General features: G+C 40.1%; 1 protein-coding gene across 3 annotated transcripts in view; it reads right to left on the bottom strand.

The window, feature by feature from the left end:
• The window catches only part of adcy7 (adenylate cyclase 7), a 211,624-nt gene that overhangs the window by 47,660 nt on the left and 147,374 nt on the right, over positions 1-16,590 (bottom strand). For 2 of the 3 annotated variants that reach the window (XM_061876926.1, XM_061876935.1), the window contains exons 12-14: positions 10,424-10,461; positions 10,157-10,216; positions 1-3 (exon numbers count right to left, since the gene is read on the bottom strand). The exon at positions 1-3 is cut by the window's left edge and continues 51 nt beyond it. In XM_061876926.1, the coding sequence (XP_061732910.1) occupies positions 1-3; positions 10,157-10,216; positions 10,424-10,461 (101 nt within the window). The remainder of the gene's footprint in view (positions 4-10,156; positions 10,217-10,423; positions 10,462-16,590) is intronic. The other variant, XM_061876945.1, reaches the window with a different exon arrangement.

The raw sequence follows: 16,590 nt of genomic DNA, 5'->3' as shown, positions 1-16,590 counted from the left end.
TTCCTGCGCCAGAAAAGCAGACGAGATTATTGGAGCAGGAGGAACACAACAAGGATGACTCCCAACAGACGCCGACTGTGATGAAATGCTGCGCCGTTGCTTTGTGGGCGACAAGGTTAATGGCTTCTTTGCACGTTATTAGTGAGGAGAGGGGGGGGGGGGGGGAGACAAGAAAAGATGCCCGTGAGAGAGATACATGAGGAGGAGTTAACCGGATGTTAGATGAGGTTTGACTGGTTTGTCTCCTCCATCGTGCTTCTGCTTTGGAAAGCCCGTCCCAACCCCCCAATGTGATATCAGGCAGGAAGGAAGTCCTCGCACAGATGCCCACAGCAGATACCAACACCCCCCACTCCCTATCAACAGGGTGATAATGAAGACATCGCATGCTCGCCTGCTAAAACGCTGGCATGGTGAGATACAACTGCAGTACGCTCGCTGGGGTTAGTAGTACTATTAGTAGTAGTAGTAGTAGTAGTCAACCAAGAAGTTAGGATACATTTCCACATACAGTACCTGTGACACATTTCAGCAAGCATTTGTATTGACAACACTGTAGGAAGTAAACATTGGATGTACTTTAGAGTAGTCAGTGGACAGCTTGTATTACTAAGGCTGGGCTACACGGCTGGAAACGGTATCACCACAAAAGGTGGGATTATAAGGCGCACTTCCGAGGAATGTTCTATTTGGGGGCGGTATAGCTCAGTTGGTAGAGTGGCCGTGCCAGCAACCTGAGGGTTGCAGGTTCGATTCCCGCTTCCGCCATCCTAGTCACTGCCGTCGTGTCCTTGGGCAAGACACTTCACCCACCTGCTCCCAGTGCCACCCACACTGGTTTAAATGTAACTTAGATATTGGGTTTCACTATGTAAAGCGCTTTGAGTCACTAGAGAAAAGCGCTACATAAATATAATTCACTTCACTTCACTATTTGTCATCTTTTTGCATTTATAAGGCGCACCGGATTATAAGGCGTACTATTTTTATTTTGTTTCTAAATGTAAAACACTTCCTTGTGGTCTAGATCAGTGATCCCCAACCATCGATTGGTACCAGGCCGCAAAATAATTTTTTATTAATTCTTTTTTTTTTTTTTTATTAAAGGCCTACTGAAACCCACTACTACCCACCACGCAGTCTGATAGTTTATATATCAATGATGAAATATTAACATTGCAACACATGCCAATACGGCCTTTTCAGTTTACTAAATTGCAATTTTAAATTTCCCGCGGAGTTTCTTGTTGAAAACGTCGCGGAATGATGACGTGTACGCGTGACGTCTCGGACTGTCAGGAAATATTAGCGCAGCACCACTTGCGGCTAAAAGTCATTTCTTTTCATCGCGCAATCAAACACTATTCTGGAAATCTGTTTTGCTGAATCTTCTGCAATTTGTTCAATTAATAATGGAGAAGTCAAAGTAGAAAGATGGAGTTGGGAAGCTTTTAGCCTTTAGCCACACAAACACACGGTGATTCCTTGTTTAAAATTCCCGTAGGTGAAGCTTTACTGTGGATCAGAGCGGTCAAGTGAACATGGATCCCGACCACTTGTCAACCGGCATGTTTCGGTGAGAAAATTGTGCTAAAAAGTCGCCTCTTACCAGAGATCTGTGGAGTTTGCGCCGTCCTTGTATCTGCTGTGACTTCCCTCAGAGACTGGCCTCAAGACACCCGTGGCCACACCCCTCCGACTATCAGGTACTATTTAATCTCACTAAAACACCAGCAACACAATAGAAAGATAAGGGATTTCCCAGAATTATCCTAGTAAATGTGTCTAAAAACATCTGAATCTGTCCCAATGCATTCACCTTTTTTTTTTTACTATTTTATTTATTTATTTTTTTTCTAGTCCTTCGCTATCAATATCATCATCCACAAATCTTTCATCCTCGCTCAAATTAATGGGGAAATTGTCGTTTTCTCGGTCCGAATAGCTCTTGCTGCTGGAGGCCCCCATTAAAAACAATGTGAGGAGCCCTCACTCTTGTGACGTCATTGTCTGCGACTTCCAGTACAGGCAAGGCTTTTTTATCAGCACCAAAAGTTGCGAACTTTATCGTCGATGTTCTCTACTAAATCTTTCAGCAAAAATATGGCAATATCGCGAAATGATCAAGTATGACACATAGAATGGACCTGCTATCCCCGTTTAAATAAGAAAATCTCATTTCAGTAGGCCTTTAAATCAACATAAAAAACACAAGATACTTACAATTAGTGCACCAACCCAAAAAAAACTCCCTTTTTCATGACAAAAAACACCAAAACAAAAAAAAAAAAGAAAAGAATCCCGGTCCGCAGTTACAAAAAGGTTGGAGACCAGTGGTAATGGTGGTTTCTTTGCTCAAAATGTTGCATAGATTATGTTTTACAGATCATCTTCAAGTCGCTTTCTGACAGTCGCTTCCGGATGCGCCGTTTTGTGGGCGGTTTTATTTACGTGGCTCACCTTCGACAGCGTCTTCTCCCCGTCATCATTGTTGTAGCGGTGTAGCGTGCAAGGACGGGAGTGGAAGAAGTGTCAAAAGATGGAGCTAACTGTTTCAATGACATCCATCCATCCATCCATTTTCTACCGCTTATTCCCTTTTGGGGTCGCGGGGGGCGCTGGCGCCTATCTCAGCTACAATCGGGCGGAAGGCGGGGTACACCCTGGACAAGTCGCCATCTCATCGCAGGGCCTGTTTCAATGACATCCAGACTTTACTTAAATCAATAATTGAGCAGCATCTCCTCATCCGGAAACAACAACAACACCGGAAATGTGTCCCGTGAAAAACCGTCCGACCGAAACTCTAATAACTAAAAGTTCCTTGGGTTAATAATGTACACTCACTACACCAGTATGTTTTATTGCGAGTTTACTGACAGATATAAGTAAGAACTTTACACTACTTTATATTAAAAATGGCAACACCGGAGGATGATTGTCCCATAACAAGAAGATAGAGAAAAAGAAGAAGCTTATCGACTACAAAGGCGGACTCGCGCATTTTTCAGGATTTATGCAGATCCCAAATACAGATCAGCAGGTACCAGAAGGTAAGAAAAGTTGCTCTTACATAATATTGGGAAACAAAACGCCGGATAATGTCTTGTCTTATACACACACCATAATAATACTCCTATGTTGAAGCACATTAAGCGGTGTGGCTTCATAGCTTACCAAAGTCGTACTAAAACATTTTGATAGATATTTGTGCACCGTGTGTAATGTTCTATATTTTCAATGGAACATATAAAATGTTGGTGTTGTTTACTTGAGTCATATGAGTCATATTGCCATTATAGTGCAGCGCACATGTATAGCTTATGTTTGACTGCCATCTACTGGTCACACTTATCATTACACCATGTACCAAATAAAATAGCTTTGAGGTGGGTGAGCTCAACCAAATCTTTTCCTTACATTAAGGCGCACTGCCGAGTTTTGAGAAAAAAGGATTTCAAGCGTGCCTTATAGTCCGTAAAATACGATACACCTTTTTAAAATCAGATTAAACACACTTTTGAATTTGGATTATTCATGATTAATCGCTATATTAAGTATTATTAATAGCATAAACGTGCGTGCATGATTTCAAGTAAATTAAAAGAAGACCCCTATTCTTGGTTGCAAACAGTCTAGCATGGTGTTAGGGTATTGGGCTGCATGAGTGCTGCTAGGGGAGTTATGTTATGCAGCATATCATGCATTGTCATTCGAAAAATAGGGACGTAAAAGTCTCATCATAACAGATGTTCCTAGACCTTGACGATTTAAATTGCAGACAGTGACGAAAATCATTTCGACAACTAAGGCATACCAGCATGCAGCATATCATGCATTGTCTTCCTGATAGGGACATCAGAGTCTCATCACAACACTTTGTTCCTTGACCTTGACAACTTAAAGTGACAAAACTAGCAACTTTTTCTGGTCTTTTGGCAAGATAATCGTGTCTTTGCTGACGGTCAAGCAAAACATAAAACTTAGCATGCAGCATATCATGCATTGTCTTCCTGATAGGGACATCAGAGTCTCATTACAACTTTTTGTTCCTTGACCTTGACAACTTAAAGTGACAAAACTAGCAACTTTTTCTGGTCTTTTGGCAAGATAATCGTGTCTTTGCTGACGGTCAAGCAAAAAATAAAGCTTAGCATGCAGCATATCATGCATTGTCTTCCTGATAGGGACATCAGAGTCTCATCACAACTTTTTGTTCCTTGACCTTGGCAACTTAAAGTGACAAAACTAGCAACTTTTTCTGGTCTTTTGGCAAGATAATCGTGTCTTTACTGACGGTCAAGCAAAAAATAAAGCTTAGCATGCAGCATATCATGCATTGTCTTCCTGATAGGGACATCAGAGTCTCATCACAATTTTTTTGTTCCTTGACCTTGACAACTTAAAGTGACAAAACTAACAACTTTTTCTGGTCTTTTGGCAAGATAATCGTGTCTTTGCTGACGGTCAAGCAAAAAATAAAGCTTAGCATGCAGCATATCATGCATTGTCTTCCTGATAGGGACATCAGAGTCTCATCACAACATTTTGTTCCTTGACCTTGACAACTTAAAGTGACAAAACTAGCAACTTTTTCTGGTCTTTTGGCAAGATAATCGTGTCTTTGCTGACAGTCAAGCAAAAAATAAAGCTTAGCATGCAGCATATCATGCATTGTCTTCCTGATAGGGACATCAGAGTCTCATCACAACATTTTGTTCCTTGACCTTGACAACTTAGTGACAAAACTAGCAACTTTTTCTGGTCTTTTGGCAAGATAATCGTGTCTTTGCTGACGGTCAAGCAAAAAAATAAAGCTTAGCATGCAGCATATCATGCATTGTCTTCCTGATAGGGACATCAGAGTCTCACCACAACATTTTGTTCCTTGACCTTGACAACTTAAAGGGACAAAACTAGCAACTTTTTCTGGTCTTTTGGCAAGATAATCGTGTCTTTGCTGACGGTCAAGCAAAAAAATAAAGCTTAGCATGCAGCATATCATGCATTGTCTTCCTGATAGGGACATCAGAGTCTCATCACAACTTTTTGTTCCTTGACCTTGACAACTTAAAGTGACAAAACTAGCAACTTTTTCTGGTCTTTTGGCAAGATAATCGTGTCTTTGCTGACGGTCAAGCAAAAAATAAAGCTTAGCATGCAGCATATCATGCATTGTCTTCCTGATAGGGACATGAGAGTCTCACCACAACATTTTCTTCCTTGACCTTGACAACTTAAAGAGACAAAACTAGCAACTTTTTCTAGTCTTTTGGCAAGATAATCGTGTCTTTGCTGACGGTCAAGCAAAAAATAAAGCTTAGCATGCAGCATATCATGCATTGTCTTCCTGATAGGGACATTAGAGTCTCATCACAACTTTTTGTTCCTTGACCTTGACAACTTAAAGTGACAAAACTAGCCACTTTTTCTGGTCTTTTGGCAAGATAATCGTGTCTTTGCTGACGGTCAAGCAAAAAATAAAGCTTAGCATGCAGCATATCATGCATTGTCTTCCTGATAGGGACATCAGAGTCTCATCACAACTTTTTGTTCCTTGACCTTGACAACTTAAAGTGACAAAACTAACAACTTTTTCTGGTCTTTTGGCAAGATAATCGTGTCTTTGCTGACGGTCAAGCAAAAAATAAAGCTTAGCATGCAGCATATCATGCATTGTCTTCCTGATAGGGACATCAGAGTCTCACCACAACATTTTCTTCCTTGACCTTGACAACTTAAAGAGACAAAACTAACAACTTTTTCTGGTCTTTTGGCAAGATAATCGTGTCTTTGCTGACGGTCAAGCAAAAAATAAAGCTTAGCATGCAGCATATCATGCATTGTCTTCCTGATAGGGACATCAGAGTCTCATCACAACATTTTGTTCCTTGACCTTGACAACTTAAAGTGACAAAACTAGCAACTTTTTCTGGTATTTTGGCAAGATAATTGTGTCTTTGCTGACGGTCAAGCAAAAAATAAAACTTAGCATGCAGCATATCATGCATTGTCTTCCTGATAGGGACATCAGAGTCTCATCACAACATTTTGTTCCTTGACCTTGACAACTTAAAGTGACAAAACTAGCAACTTTTTCTGGTATTTTGGCAAGATAATTGTGTCTTTGCTGACGGTCAAGCAAAAAATAAAACTTAGCATGCAGCATATCATGCATTGTCTTCCTGATAGGGACATCAGAGTCTCATCACAACATTTTGTTCCTTGACCTTGACAACTTAAAGTGACAAAACTAGCAACTTTTTCTGGTCTTTTGGCAAGATAATCGTGTCTTTGCTGACGGTCAAGCAAAAAATAAAGCTTAGCATGCAGCATATCATGCATTGTCTTCCTGATAGGGACATCAGAGTCTCACCACAACTTTTTGTTCCTTGACCTTGACAACTTAAAGTGACAGAACTAGCAACTTTTTCTGGTCTTTTGGCAAGATAATCGTGTCTTTGCTGACGGTCAAGCAAAAAATAAAGCTTAGCATGCAGCATATCATGCATTGTCTTCCTGATAGGGACATCAGAGTCTCTTCACAACTTTTTGTTCCTTGACCTTGACAACTTAAAGTGACAAAACTAGCAACTTTTTCTGGTCTTTTGGCAAGATAATCGTGTCTTTGCTGACGGTCAAGCAAAAAATAAAGCTTAGCATGCAGCATATCATGCATTTTCTTCCTGATAGGGACATCGGAGTCTCATCACAACATTTTGTTCCTTGACCTTGACAACTTAAAGTGACAAAACTAGCAACTTTTTCTGGTCTTTTGGCAAGATAATCGTGTCTTTGATGACGGTCAAGCAAAAAATAAAGCTTAGCATGCAGCATATCATGCATTGTCTTCCTGATAGGGACATCAGAGTCTCATCACAACTTTTTGTTCCTTGACCTTGACAACTTAAAGTGACAAAACTAGCAACTTTTTCTGGTCTTTTGGCAAGATAATCGTGTCTTTGCTGACGGTCAAGCAAATAATAAAGCTTAGCATGCAGCATATCATGCATTGTCTTCCTGATAGGGACATCAGAGTCTCATCACAACTTTTTGTTCCTTGACCTTGACAACTTAAAGTGACAAAACTAGCAACTTTTTCTGGTCTTTTGGCAAGATAATCGTGTCTTTGCTGACGGTCAAGCAAAACATAAAACTTAGCATGCAGCATATCATGCATTGTCTTCCTGATAGGGACATCAGAGTCTCACCACAACATTTTGTTCCTTGACCTTGACAACTTAAAGTGACAAAACTAGCAACTTTTTCTGGTCTTTTGGCAAGATAATCGTGTCTTTGCTGACGGTCAAGCAAAAAATAAAGCTTAGCATGCAGCATATCATGCATTGTCTTCCTGATAGGGACATCAGAGTCTCATCACAACTTTTTGTTCCTTGACCTTGACAACTTAAAGTGACAAAACTAGCAACTTTTTCTGGTCTTTTGGCAAGATAATCGTGTCTTTGCTGACGGTCAAGCAAAAAAATAAAGCTTAGCATGCAGCATATCATGCATTGTCTTCCTGATAGGGACATCAGAGTCTCACCACAACATTTTGTTCCTTGACCTTGACAACTTAAAGGGACAAAACTAGCAACTTTTTCTGGTCTTTTGGCAAGATAATCGTGTCTTTGCTGACGGTCAAGCAAAAAAATAAAGCTTAGCATGCAGCATATCATGCATTGTCTTCCTGATAGGGACATCAGAGTCTCATCACAACTTTTTGTTCCTTGACCTTGACAACTTAAAGTGACAAAACTAGCAACTTTTTCTGGTCTTTTGGCAAGATAATCGTGTCTTTGCTGACGGTCAAGCAAAAAATAAAGCTTAGCATGCAGCATATCATGCATTGTCTTTCTGATAGGGACATCAGAGTCTCATCACAACTTTTTGTTCCTTGACCTTGACAACTTAAAGTGACAAAACTAGCAACTTTTTCTGGTCTTTTGGCAAGATAATCGTGTCTTTGCTGACGGTCAAGCAAAAAATAAAGCTTAGCATGCAGCATATCATGCATTGTCTTCCTGATAGGGACATGAGAGTCTCACCACAACATTTTCTTCCTTGACCTTGACAACTTAAAGAGACAAAACTAGCAACTTTTTCTAGTCTTTTGGCAAGATAATCGTGTCTTTGCTGACGGTCAAGCAAAAAATAAAGCTTAGCATGCAGCATATCATGCATTGTCTTCCTGATAGGGACATTAGAGTCTCATCACAACTTTTTGTTCCTTGACCTTGACAACTTAAAGTGACAAAACTAGCCACTTTTTCTGGTCTTTTGGCAAGATAATCGTGTCTTTGCTGACGGTCAAGCAAAAAATAAAGCTTAGCATGCAGCATATCATGCATTGTCTTCCTGATAGGGACATCAGAGTCTCATCACAACTTTTTGTTCCCTGACAAGTTAAAGTGACAAAACTAGCAACTTTTTCTGGTCTTTTGGCAAGATAATCGTGTCTTTGCTGACGGTCAAGCAAAAATTAAAGCTTAGCATGCAGCATATCATGCATTGTCTTCCTGATAGGGACATCAGAGTCTCATCACAACTTTTTGTTCATTGACAACTTAAAGTGACAAAACTAGCAACTTTTTCTGGTCTTTTGGCAAGACAATCGTGTCTTTGCTGACGGTCAAGCAAAAAATAAAGCTTAGCATGCAGCATATCATGCATTGTCTTCCTGATAGGGACATCAGAGTCTCATCACAACATTTTGTTCCTTGACCTTGACAACTTAAAGTGACAAAACTAGCAACTTTTTCTAGACTTTTGGCAAGATAGTCGTGTCTTTGCTGACGGTCAAGCAAAAAATAAAGCTTAGCATGCTGCATATCATGCATTGTCTTCCTGATAGGGACATCAGAGTCTCACCACAACATTTTGTTCCTTGACCTTGACAACTTAAAGTGACAAAACTAGCAACTTTTTCTGGTCTTTTGGCAAGAAACTCATATTGCCTACAGTCAAGCATAGTGTCAGGGTCTGGGGCTGCATGAGTGCTGCCGGCACTAAGGGAGTTATGTTATGCAGCATATCATGCATTGTCATCCGAGATATGGACGGCAAAGTCACATCCTAATATTTGTTCCTCGATCTTGACGATATAAATTGCAGACCGTTACAAAACTAATTTCGTCAACTAAGGCATGACAGCATGCAGCATATCATGCATTGTCTTCCTGAAAGGGACTTCAAAGTCACATCACAATTTGTTTTTTGAACATGACAACTTGAAGTAAAAAAAAAATGGCCACTTTTTTTGGTCTTTTGGCTAGATAATCGTGTCTTGCCTACAGTCTAGCATGGTGTTAGGGTATTGGGCTGCATGAGTGCTGCTAGGGGAGTTATGTTATGCAGCATATCATGCATTGTCATCCGAGATAGGGACGTCAAAGTACATCATAACAGTTGTTCCAAGATCTTGACGATTTAAATTGCAGACAGTGACGAAAATCATTTCGACAACTAAGGCATACCAGCATGCAGCATATCATGCATTGTCTTCCTGATAGCGATGTCAAAGTCGCATCACAGCAATTTGTTCCTCAACCTTGACAGCTTAAAGGGACAAAACTAAACACCGTTTCTGGTCTTTTGGCAAGATAATCGTGTCTTGCCTACAGTCAGGCATGGTGTCGGGGTCTGGGGCTGCATGAGTGCTGCCAGGGGAGTTATGTTATGCAGCATATCATGCATTGTCATCCAAGATAGGGACATCAAAGTCACATCATAATATCTGTTCCAAGATTTTGACGATTTAAATTGCAGACAGTGACGAAAATCATTTCGACAACTAAGGCATACCAGCATGCAGCATATCATGCATTGTCTTCCTGATAGGGACGTCAAAGTCGCATCACAGCAATTTGTTCCTCGACCTTGACAACTTAAGGTGAGAAAACTAGCCCTTTTTCTGGATTTTTGGCAAGATTAATCGTGCCTGAGAATAATAAAGCATAGCATGCAGCATATCATGCATTGTCACAAGATTTTGGTGACTTCCATTTCAAATAGTGACAAAACTAGCACTAATAGAATAAATGTCGCTACACAAGCTGTACACTGACTACTCTAAAGCGTATCCAGATGTGCTCGCTGCAATGCGGGATACTGTTGGAAATGGCAGAGGTTGAGCACGAGTGCTTCCGGAACTCACTTCAAGCTGCTGAATGAGGGCGTGGGCAAGGTGCACCTCTCTTCTACAGACTCACCAAAGCTGCCGTCAAGTCCAACAGTAACGACACAAACACACAAAGTCAACACAACACGGCTGCTTTAACAGAAGGCTCATGGGGAAATAGGTGAGAAATGATCACTTATGCACACACAAGAAGTACACACTAGTACTGCTCCAGTACAAAGTACACAGTAGAAGTAGTCGTCAAATAAGGCGAACTGAGTTTAAAGAAAAAAAAAAAAATACCTGTCAGGGATCTTGATTGCTGTTCGCAGTGGGATGTCCTGAGGGGGAAAAAACCATAATCAAAACCTTTGAGCGAGCTTTAAAAACAGGAGATGGCCTCTGTCATGAAGAGGAACTTGGACTAGCACTTTTGCAAAAGAAAACAGAACACTCTGGCTTTTTAAAGTAGGTCCTAAAAAAACTGCAAAACATTGATGTCACGGAGAGGATATTTAACTAGCTTTTTGGAATATGTTCTTAAAAACTATTTTTTCAGCAGATTCTCAAAAACAGCACATCATACTTGTCATTTAGAGGATCTTTGATTAGTGATCATGCAGTTGGTCACTAAAAAGAGTAGAACGATCCTTTTTGGAGTAGGTGCCTACAAAAAGCACAGCACTCTTGTCATACAGAGGGTTTTTGCTGTTTTTGAGAATTTGGTGCAAAAATGTTAGTCAGGGTGTTCTTGTCATGTAGAGAATATAGAGAATCACCCATTACAGTTGTTTGCAGTTAAGTCCTAAAAAAAAACAGCATAGCACATAGAAGATCTTTAACTAATGTTTTTGCTTAAAAACAGCAGCGCACACCTGTGACACAAAGGATCTTAGACTAGCGTTGTTTGCCCTTGTCAAATACAGAAGTGGATATTTGACTAGCTTTGTAATGTAGGTACCTAAAAACGTGAAAAACACTGACGTCAGAAAAGTTATAAGACTAACTTTTCGGAATAGGTTCTTAAAAATAAATGTTTTCAGCAGATTCCCAAAAACAGCAAATCATACCTGTCATTTAGAGGATCTTTGACTAGCGTTTATGCAGTTGGTTGCTAAAATGAGTAGAGTGATCCCGTATTATAAGAGATTTAGCTTTTTGGGGTAGGTGCCTAAAAACAGCAAAGCACTCTTGTCATATAGAGGGTTTCCACTGTTTTGGAAAATTTGGTGCGAAAATGCTAGTCAGGGTGCTCCTGTCATGTAGCGAATATAGAGAATCACTAATTATAGTTCTTTGCAGTTAGGTCTTTAAAAACAGCAGAGCACATAAAGGAACTTACACTAGTGTTTCCACCTAAAAACAGCAGAGTGACCTTGTCACATAGAGGGTTTTCGCTATTTTGGGGAATTTGGTGCAAAAACGTTAGTCAGGGTGCTCCTGTTATGAAGAGAATATAGAGAATCACTCATTTCAGCTGATTGCACTTAGGTTTTAAAAACAGCAGAGCACAGAGAGAAACTTTCACTAGCGTTTCTGCTTAAAAACAGCAGCGCACACCTGTGACATAATGGATCTTAGACTAGCGTTTTTGCCCTTGTCAAATACAGAAGAGGATATTTGACTAGCTTTGAAAAGTAGGTCCCTAAAAATGTGGAAAAACACTGACGTCAGAGAGGTTATTTGACTAAATATTTGACTAATAAGTTCTTCAAAACAAATTTTTCTGCAGTTCCCCAAAAACAGCACATCATACTTGTCATTTAAAGGATTTTCACTAGCATTTATGGAGTTGGACACTAAAAACAGTAGAGTGATCCTGTCTTTAAGAGTTTTGGCTTTTTGGAGTAGGTGCCTAAAAGCAGCAAAGCACTCTTGTCATATAGAGGGTTTTCATTGTTTTTGAGAATGTGTTGCAAAATGCTACTCAGTGTGCTTTTGTCATGTAGAGAATATAGAGAATCACTCATTACAGTTGTTTGCAGTTAGGTCTTTAAAAACAGCAGAGCACAGAGGAACTTTCACTGGCGTTTCTGCTTAAAAACAGCAGCGCACAACTGTGACAAAGGATCTTAAACTAGCCTTTCTGCCTAAAAACAGCAGAGTGCCTTTGTCAAATGCAGACGAGATTATTTGACTAGTTTTGTAAAGTAGATACAAAAAACTGCAAAACAGTGACGTCATAGAGAGGATTTTTGACAAGCTTTTTGGTATAAGTTAATTTTTTTCCAGCAGATTCCCAAAAACAACTCATAATACCTGTCATTTAGAGGATCTGTCACTAGCGTTTATGCAGTTGTTCACTAAAAAGAGTAGAGTGATGCTGTCTTAAAGAGTTTTAGCTTTTTGGAGTAGGTGCCTAAAAATAGCAAAGCACTCTTGTCTTAGAGGGTTTTCGCTAATTTGGGGGAATTTGGTGCAAAAATGCTAGTCATGTAGAGAATATAGAGAATCACTAGAGTTGTTTGCAGTTGGGTCTTTAAAAACCGCAGAGCACATATGTCACAGAGATGATCTTTCACTAGCATTTTTGCTCAAAAATAGCAGCACACACCTGTGACATAAAGGATCTTAGACTAGCGTTTCTGCTTAAAAACAGCAGAGTGCCCTTATGAAATTCAGAGGGTATATTTGACTATCTTTGTAAAGTAGGTAGTAAAAACTGATGTTATCGAGAAAATATTTGACAAGCTTTTTTGGAATAGGTTCTTAAAAAATATTTTTTCAGCAGATTCCCAAAAACACCACATCATTCTGGTCATTTAGAGGATCTTTCACTAGTGTTTATGCAGTTGGTCACTAAAAAAGAGTAGAGCGATCCTGTCTTATAAGAGATTGAGCTTTTTGGAGTAGGTGCCTAAAAACAGCAAAGCATTCTTGTCATAGAGAGGGTTTTCATTGTTTTTGAGAATTTGGTGCAAAATGCTAGTCAGTGTGCTTTTGTCATGTAGAGAATATAGAGAATCACTCATTACGGTTGTTTGCAGTTAGGTCTTTAAAAACAGCAGAGCACAGAGGAACTTTCACTGGCGTTTCTGCTTAAAAACAGCAGCGCACTACTGTGACAAAGGATCTTAAACTAGCCTTTCTGCCTAAAAACAGCAGAGTGCCTTTGTCAAATGCAGACAAGATTATTTGACTAGTTTTGTAAAGTAGATACAAAAAACTGCAAAACAGTGACATCATAGAGAGGATTTTTGACAAGCTTTTTGGTATAAGTTAATTTTTTTCCAGCAGATTCCCAAAAACAACTCCTAATACCTGTCATTTAGAGGATCTGTCACTAGCGTTTATGCAGTTGTTCACTAAAAAGAGTAGAGTGATGCTGTCTTAAAGAGTTTTAGCTTTTTGGAGTAGGTGCCTAAAAATAGCAAAGCACTCTTGTCTTAGAGGGTTTTCGCTAATTTGGGGGAATTTGGTGCAAAAATGCTAGTCATGTAGAGAATATAGAGAATCACTAGAGTTGTTTGCAGTTGGGTCTTTAAAAACCGCAGAGCACATATGTCACAGAGATGATCTTTCACTAGCATTTTTGCTCAAAAATAGCAGCACACACCTGTGACATAAAGGATCTTAGACTAGCGTTTCTGCTTAAAAACAGCAGAGTGCCCTTATGAAATTCAGAGGGTATATTTGACTATCTTTGTAAAGTAGGTAGTAAAAACTGATGTTATCGAGAAAATATTTGACAAGCTTTTTTGGAATAGGTTCTTAAAAATATATTTTTTCAGCAGATTCCCAAAAATACCACATCATTCTGGTCATTTAGAGGATCTTTCACTAGTGTTTATGCAGTTGGTCACTAAAAAAAGAGTAGAGCGATCCTGTCTTATAAGAGATTGAGCTTTTTGGAGTAGGTGCCTAAAAACAGCAAAGCACTCTTGTCATAGAGAGGGTTTTCATTGTTTTTGAGAATTTGGTGCAAAATGCTAGTCAGTGTGCTTTTGTCATGTAGAGAATATAGAGAATCACTCATTACAGTTGTTTGCAGTTAGGTCTTTAAAAACAGCAGAGCACAGAGGAACTTTCACTGGCGTTTCTGCTTAAAAACAGCAGCGCACAACTGTGACAAAGGATCTTAAACTAGCCTTTCTGCCTAAAAACAGCAGAGTGCCTTTGTCGAATGCAGACGAGATTATTTGACTAGTTTTGTAAAGTAGATAAAAAAACTGCAAAACAGTGACATCATAGAGAGGATTTTTGACAAGCTTTTTGGAATAAGTTAATTTTTTTCCAGCAGATTCCCAAAAACAAAACATAATACCTGTCATTTAGAGGATCTGTCACTAGCGTTTATGCAGTTGTTCACTACAAAGAGTAGAGTGATGCTGTCTTAAAGAGTTTTAGCTTTTTGGAGTAGGTGCCTAAAAATAGCAAAGCACTCTTGTCTTAGAGGGTTTTCGCTAATTTGGGGGAATTTGGTGCAAAAATGCTAGTCATGTAGAGAATATAGAGAATCACTAGAGTTGTTGGCAGTTGGGTCTTTAAAAACCGCAGAGCACATATGTCACAGAGATGATCTTTCACTAGCATTTTTGCTCAAAAATAGCAGCACACACCTGTGACATAAAGGATCTTAGACTAGCGTTTCTGCTTAAAAACAGCAGAGTGCCCTTATGAAATTCAGAGGGTATATTTGACTATCTTTGTAAAAGTAGGTAGTAAAAACTGATGTTATCGAGAAAATATTTGACAAGCTTTTTTGGAATAGGTTCTTAAAAAATATTTTTTCAGCAGATTCCCAAAAACACCACATCATTCTGGTCATTTAGAGGATCTTTCACTAGTGCTTATGCAGTTGGTCACTAAAAAAAGAGTAGAGCGATCCTGTCTTATAAGAGATTGAGCTTTTTGGAGTAGGTGCCTAAAAACAGCAAAGCCCTCTTGTCATATAGAGGGTTTTCGCTATTTTGGGGAATTTGGTGCAAAACTGGTAGTCAGGGTCCTCCTGCCATGTAGAGAATATAGACAATCCCTAATTAAAGTAATTATACAGGATCAGTCTACTCTTTTTAGTGACCAACTACATAAACGCTAGCGACAGAGCCTCTAAGCCAGGGGTCGGCAACCTTTACCACTCAAAGAGCAATTTTGACCAGTTTCACAAAATAAAGAAAACTATGGGAGCCACAAGACTCTTTTTGAAATTTAAAATGAAATAACACTGTGTGCAAAGTTTATTTTTGCTGTGATATTTATAAACCAGGGGTCTCGGACACACGGCCCGCGCCTTGATATGGAAATATAGTACTAGTGCAGCCCGCGAGTTTTATTTGCATGCTGCTTGACAACACCACTTTTGCCAACCTTCCCAATTTTACCGGGAGACTCCCGTATTCCAGAGCGACTGCTCTCTCACAGGTCTGCTTATTTGCATCCTAACAACAATAATAAGGGCGTACTATGATGGCAATGCGTGTGGCGCCCTCTACTACCGTAACTAACATCTTACCAGCCCATTCACATGTCATACGAGGCTTCTTCAGACACACATGAGTGACTGCAAGGCATAATTGTTAATCAGCCATACAAGTTACATACACTGAGGTTTGTGATATAAACAACTTTAACACTCTTATTAATATGTGCCACACTGTGAACCCACACCAAACAAGAAAGACAAACACATTTCAGGAGAACATCCGCACTGTAACACAACAGAACCAATACCCAGAATCCCATGTATCCCTAACTCTTCCGGGCTACATTATCCACCCCAGCTAGCACCAAACCCCGCCCACCTCAACCGACGCACGGAGGGGGGGGGGAAGGGGAGTGGTAGTTCAATCAATCAATCAATCAATGTTTACTTATATAGCCCTAAATAACTAGTGTCTCAAAGGGCTGCACAAACCACCACGACATCCTCGGTAGGCCCACATAAGGGCAAGGAAAACTCACACCCAGCGGGACATCGGTGACAATAATGACCCAGTGGGACGTCGGTGACAATGATGACTATGAGAACCTTGGAGAGGAGGAAAGCAATGGATGTCGAGCGGGTCTAACATGATATTGTGAGAGTTCAATCCACAATGGATCCAACACAGTCGCGAGAGTCCAGTCCAAAGCGGATCCAACACAGCAGCGAGAGTCTCGTTCACAGCGGAGCCAGCAGGAAACCATCACAAGTGGAGGCGGATCAGCAGCGCAGAGATGTCCCCAGCCGATACACAGGCAAGCAGTACATGGCCACCGGATCGGACCGGACCCCCTCCACAAGGGAGAGTGGGACATAGAAGACTAAGAAAAGAAACGGCAGATCAACTGGTCTAGGGAGTCTATTTAAAGGCTAGAGTATACAAATGAGTTTTAAGGTGAGACTTAAATGCTTCTAGTTGGGGTGTATAATGTAGCCTGTAAGAGTCAGGGATGCATGGGATTCTGGGTATTGATTCTCTTGTGTTTATGTTGGCTTACAGTGCGGATGTTCTCCTGAAATGTGTTTGTCATTCTTGTTTGGTGTGGGT

The sequence above is a fragment of the Nerophis ophidion genome, linkage group LG02 (assembly GCF_033978795.1).
Source record: "Nerophis ophidion isolate RoL-2023_Sa linkage group LG02, RoL_Noph_v1.0, whole genome shotgun sequence".
NCBI lineage: Eukaryota > Metazoa > Chordata > Actinopteri > Syngnathiformes > Syngnathidae > Nerophis > Nerophis ophidion.
This window is presented reverse-complemented; position numbering and strand designations above follow the sequence as displayed.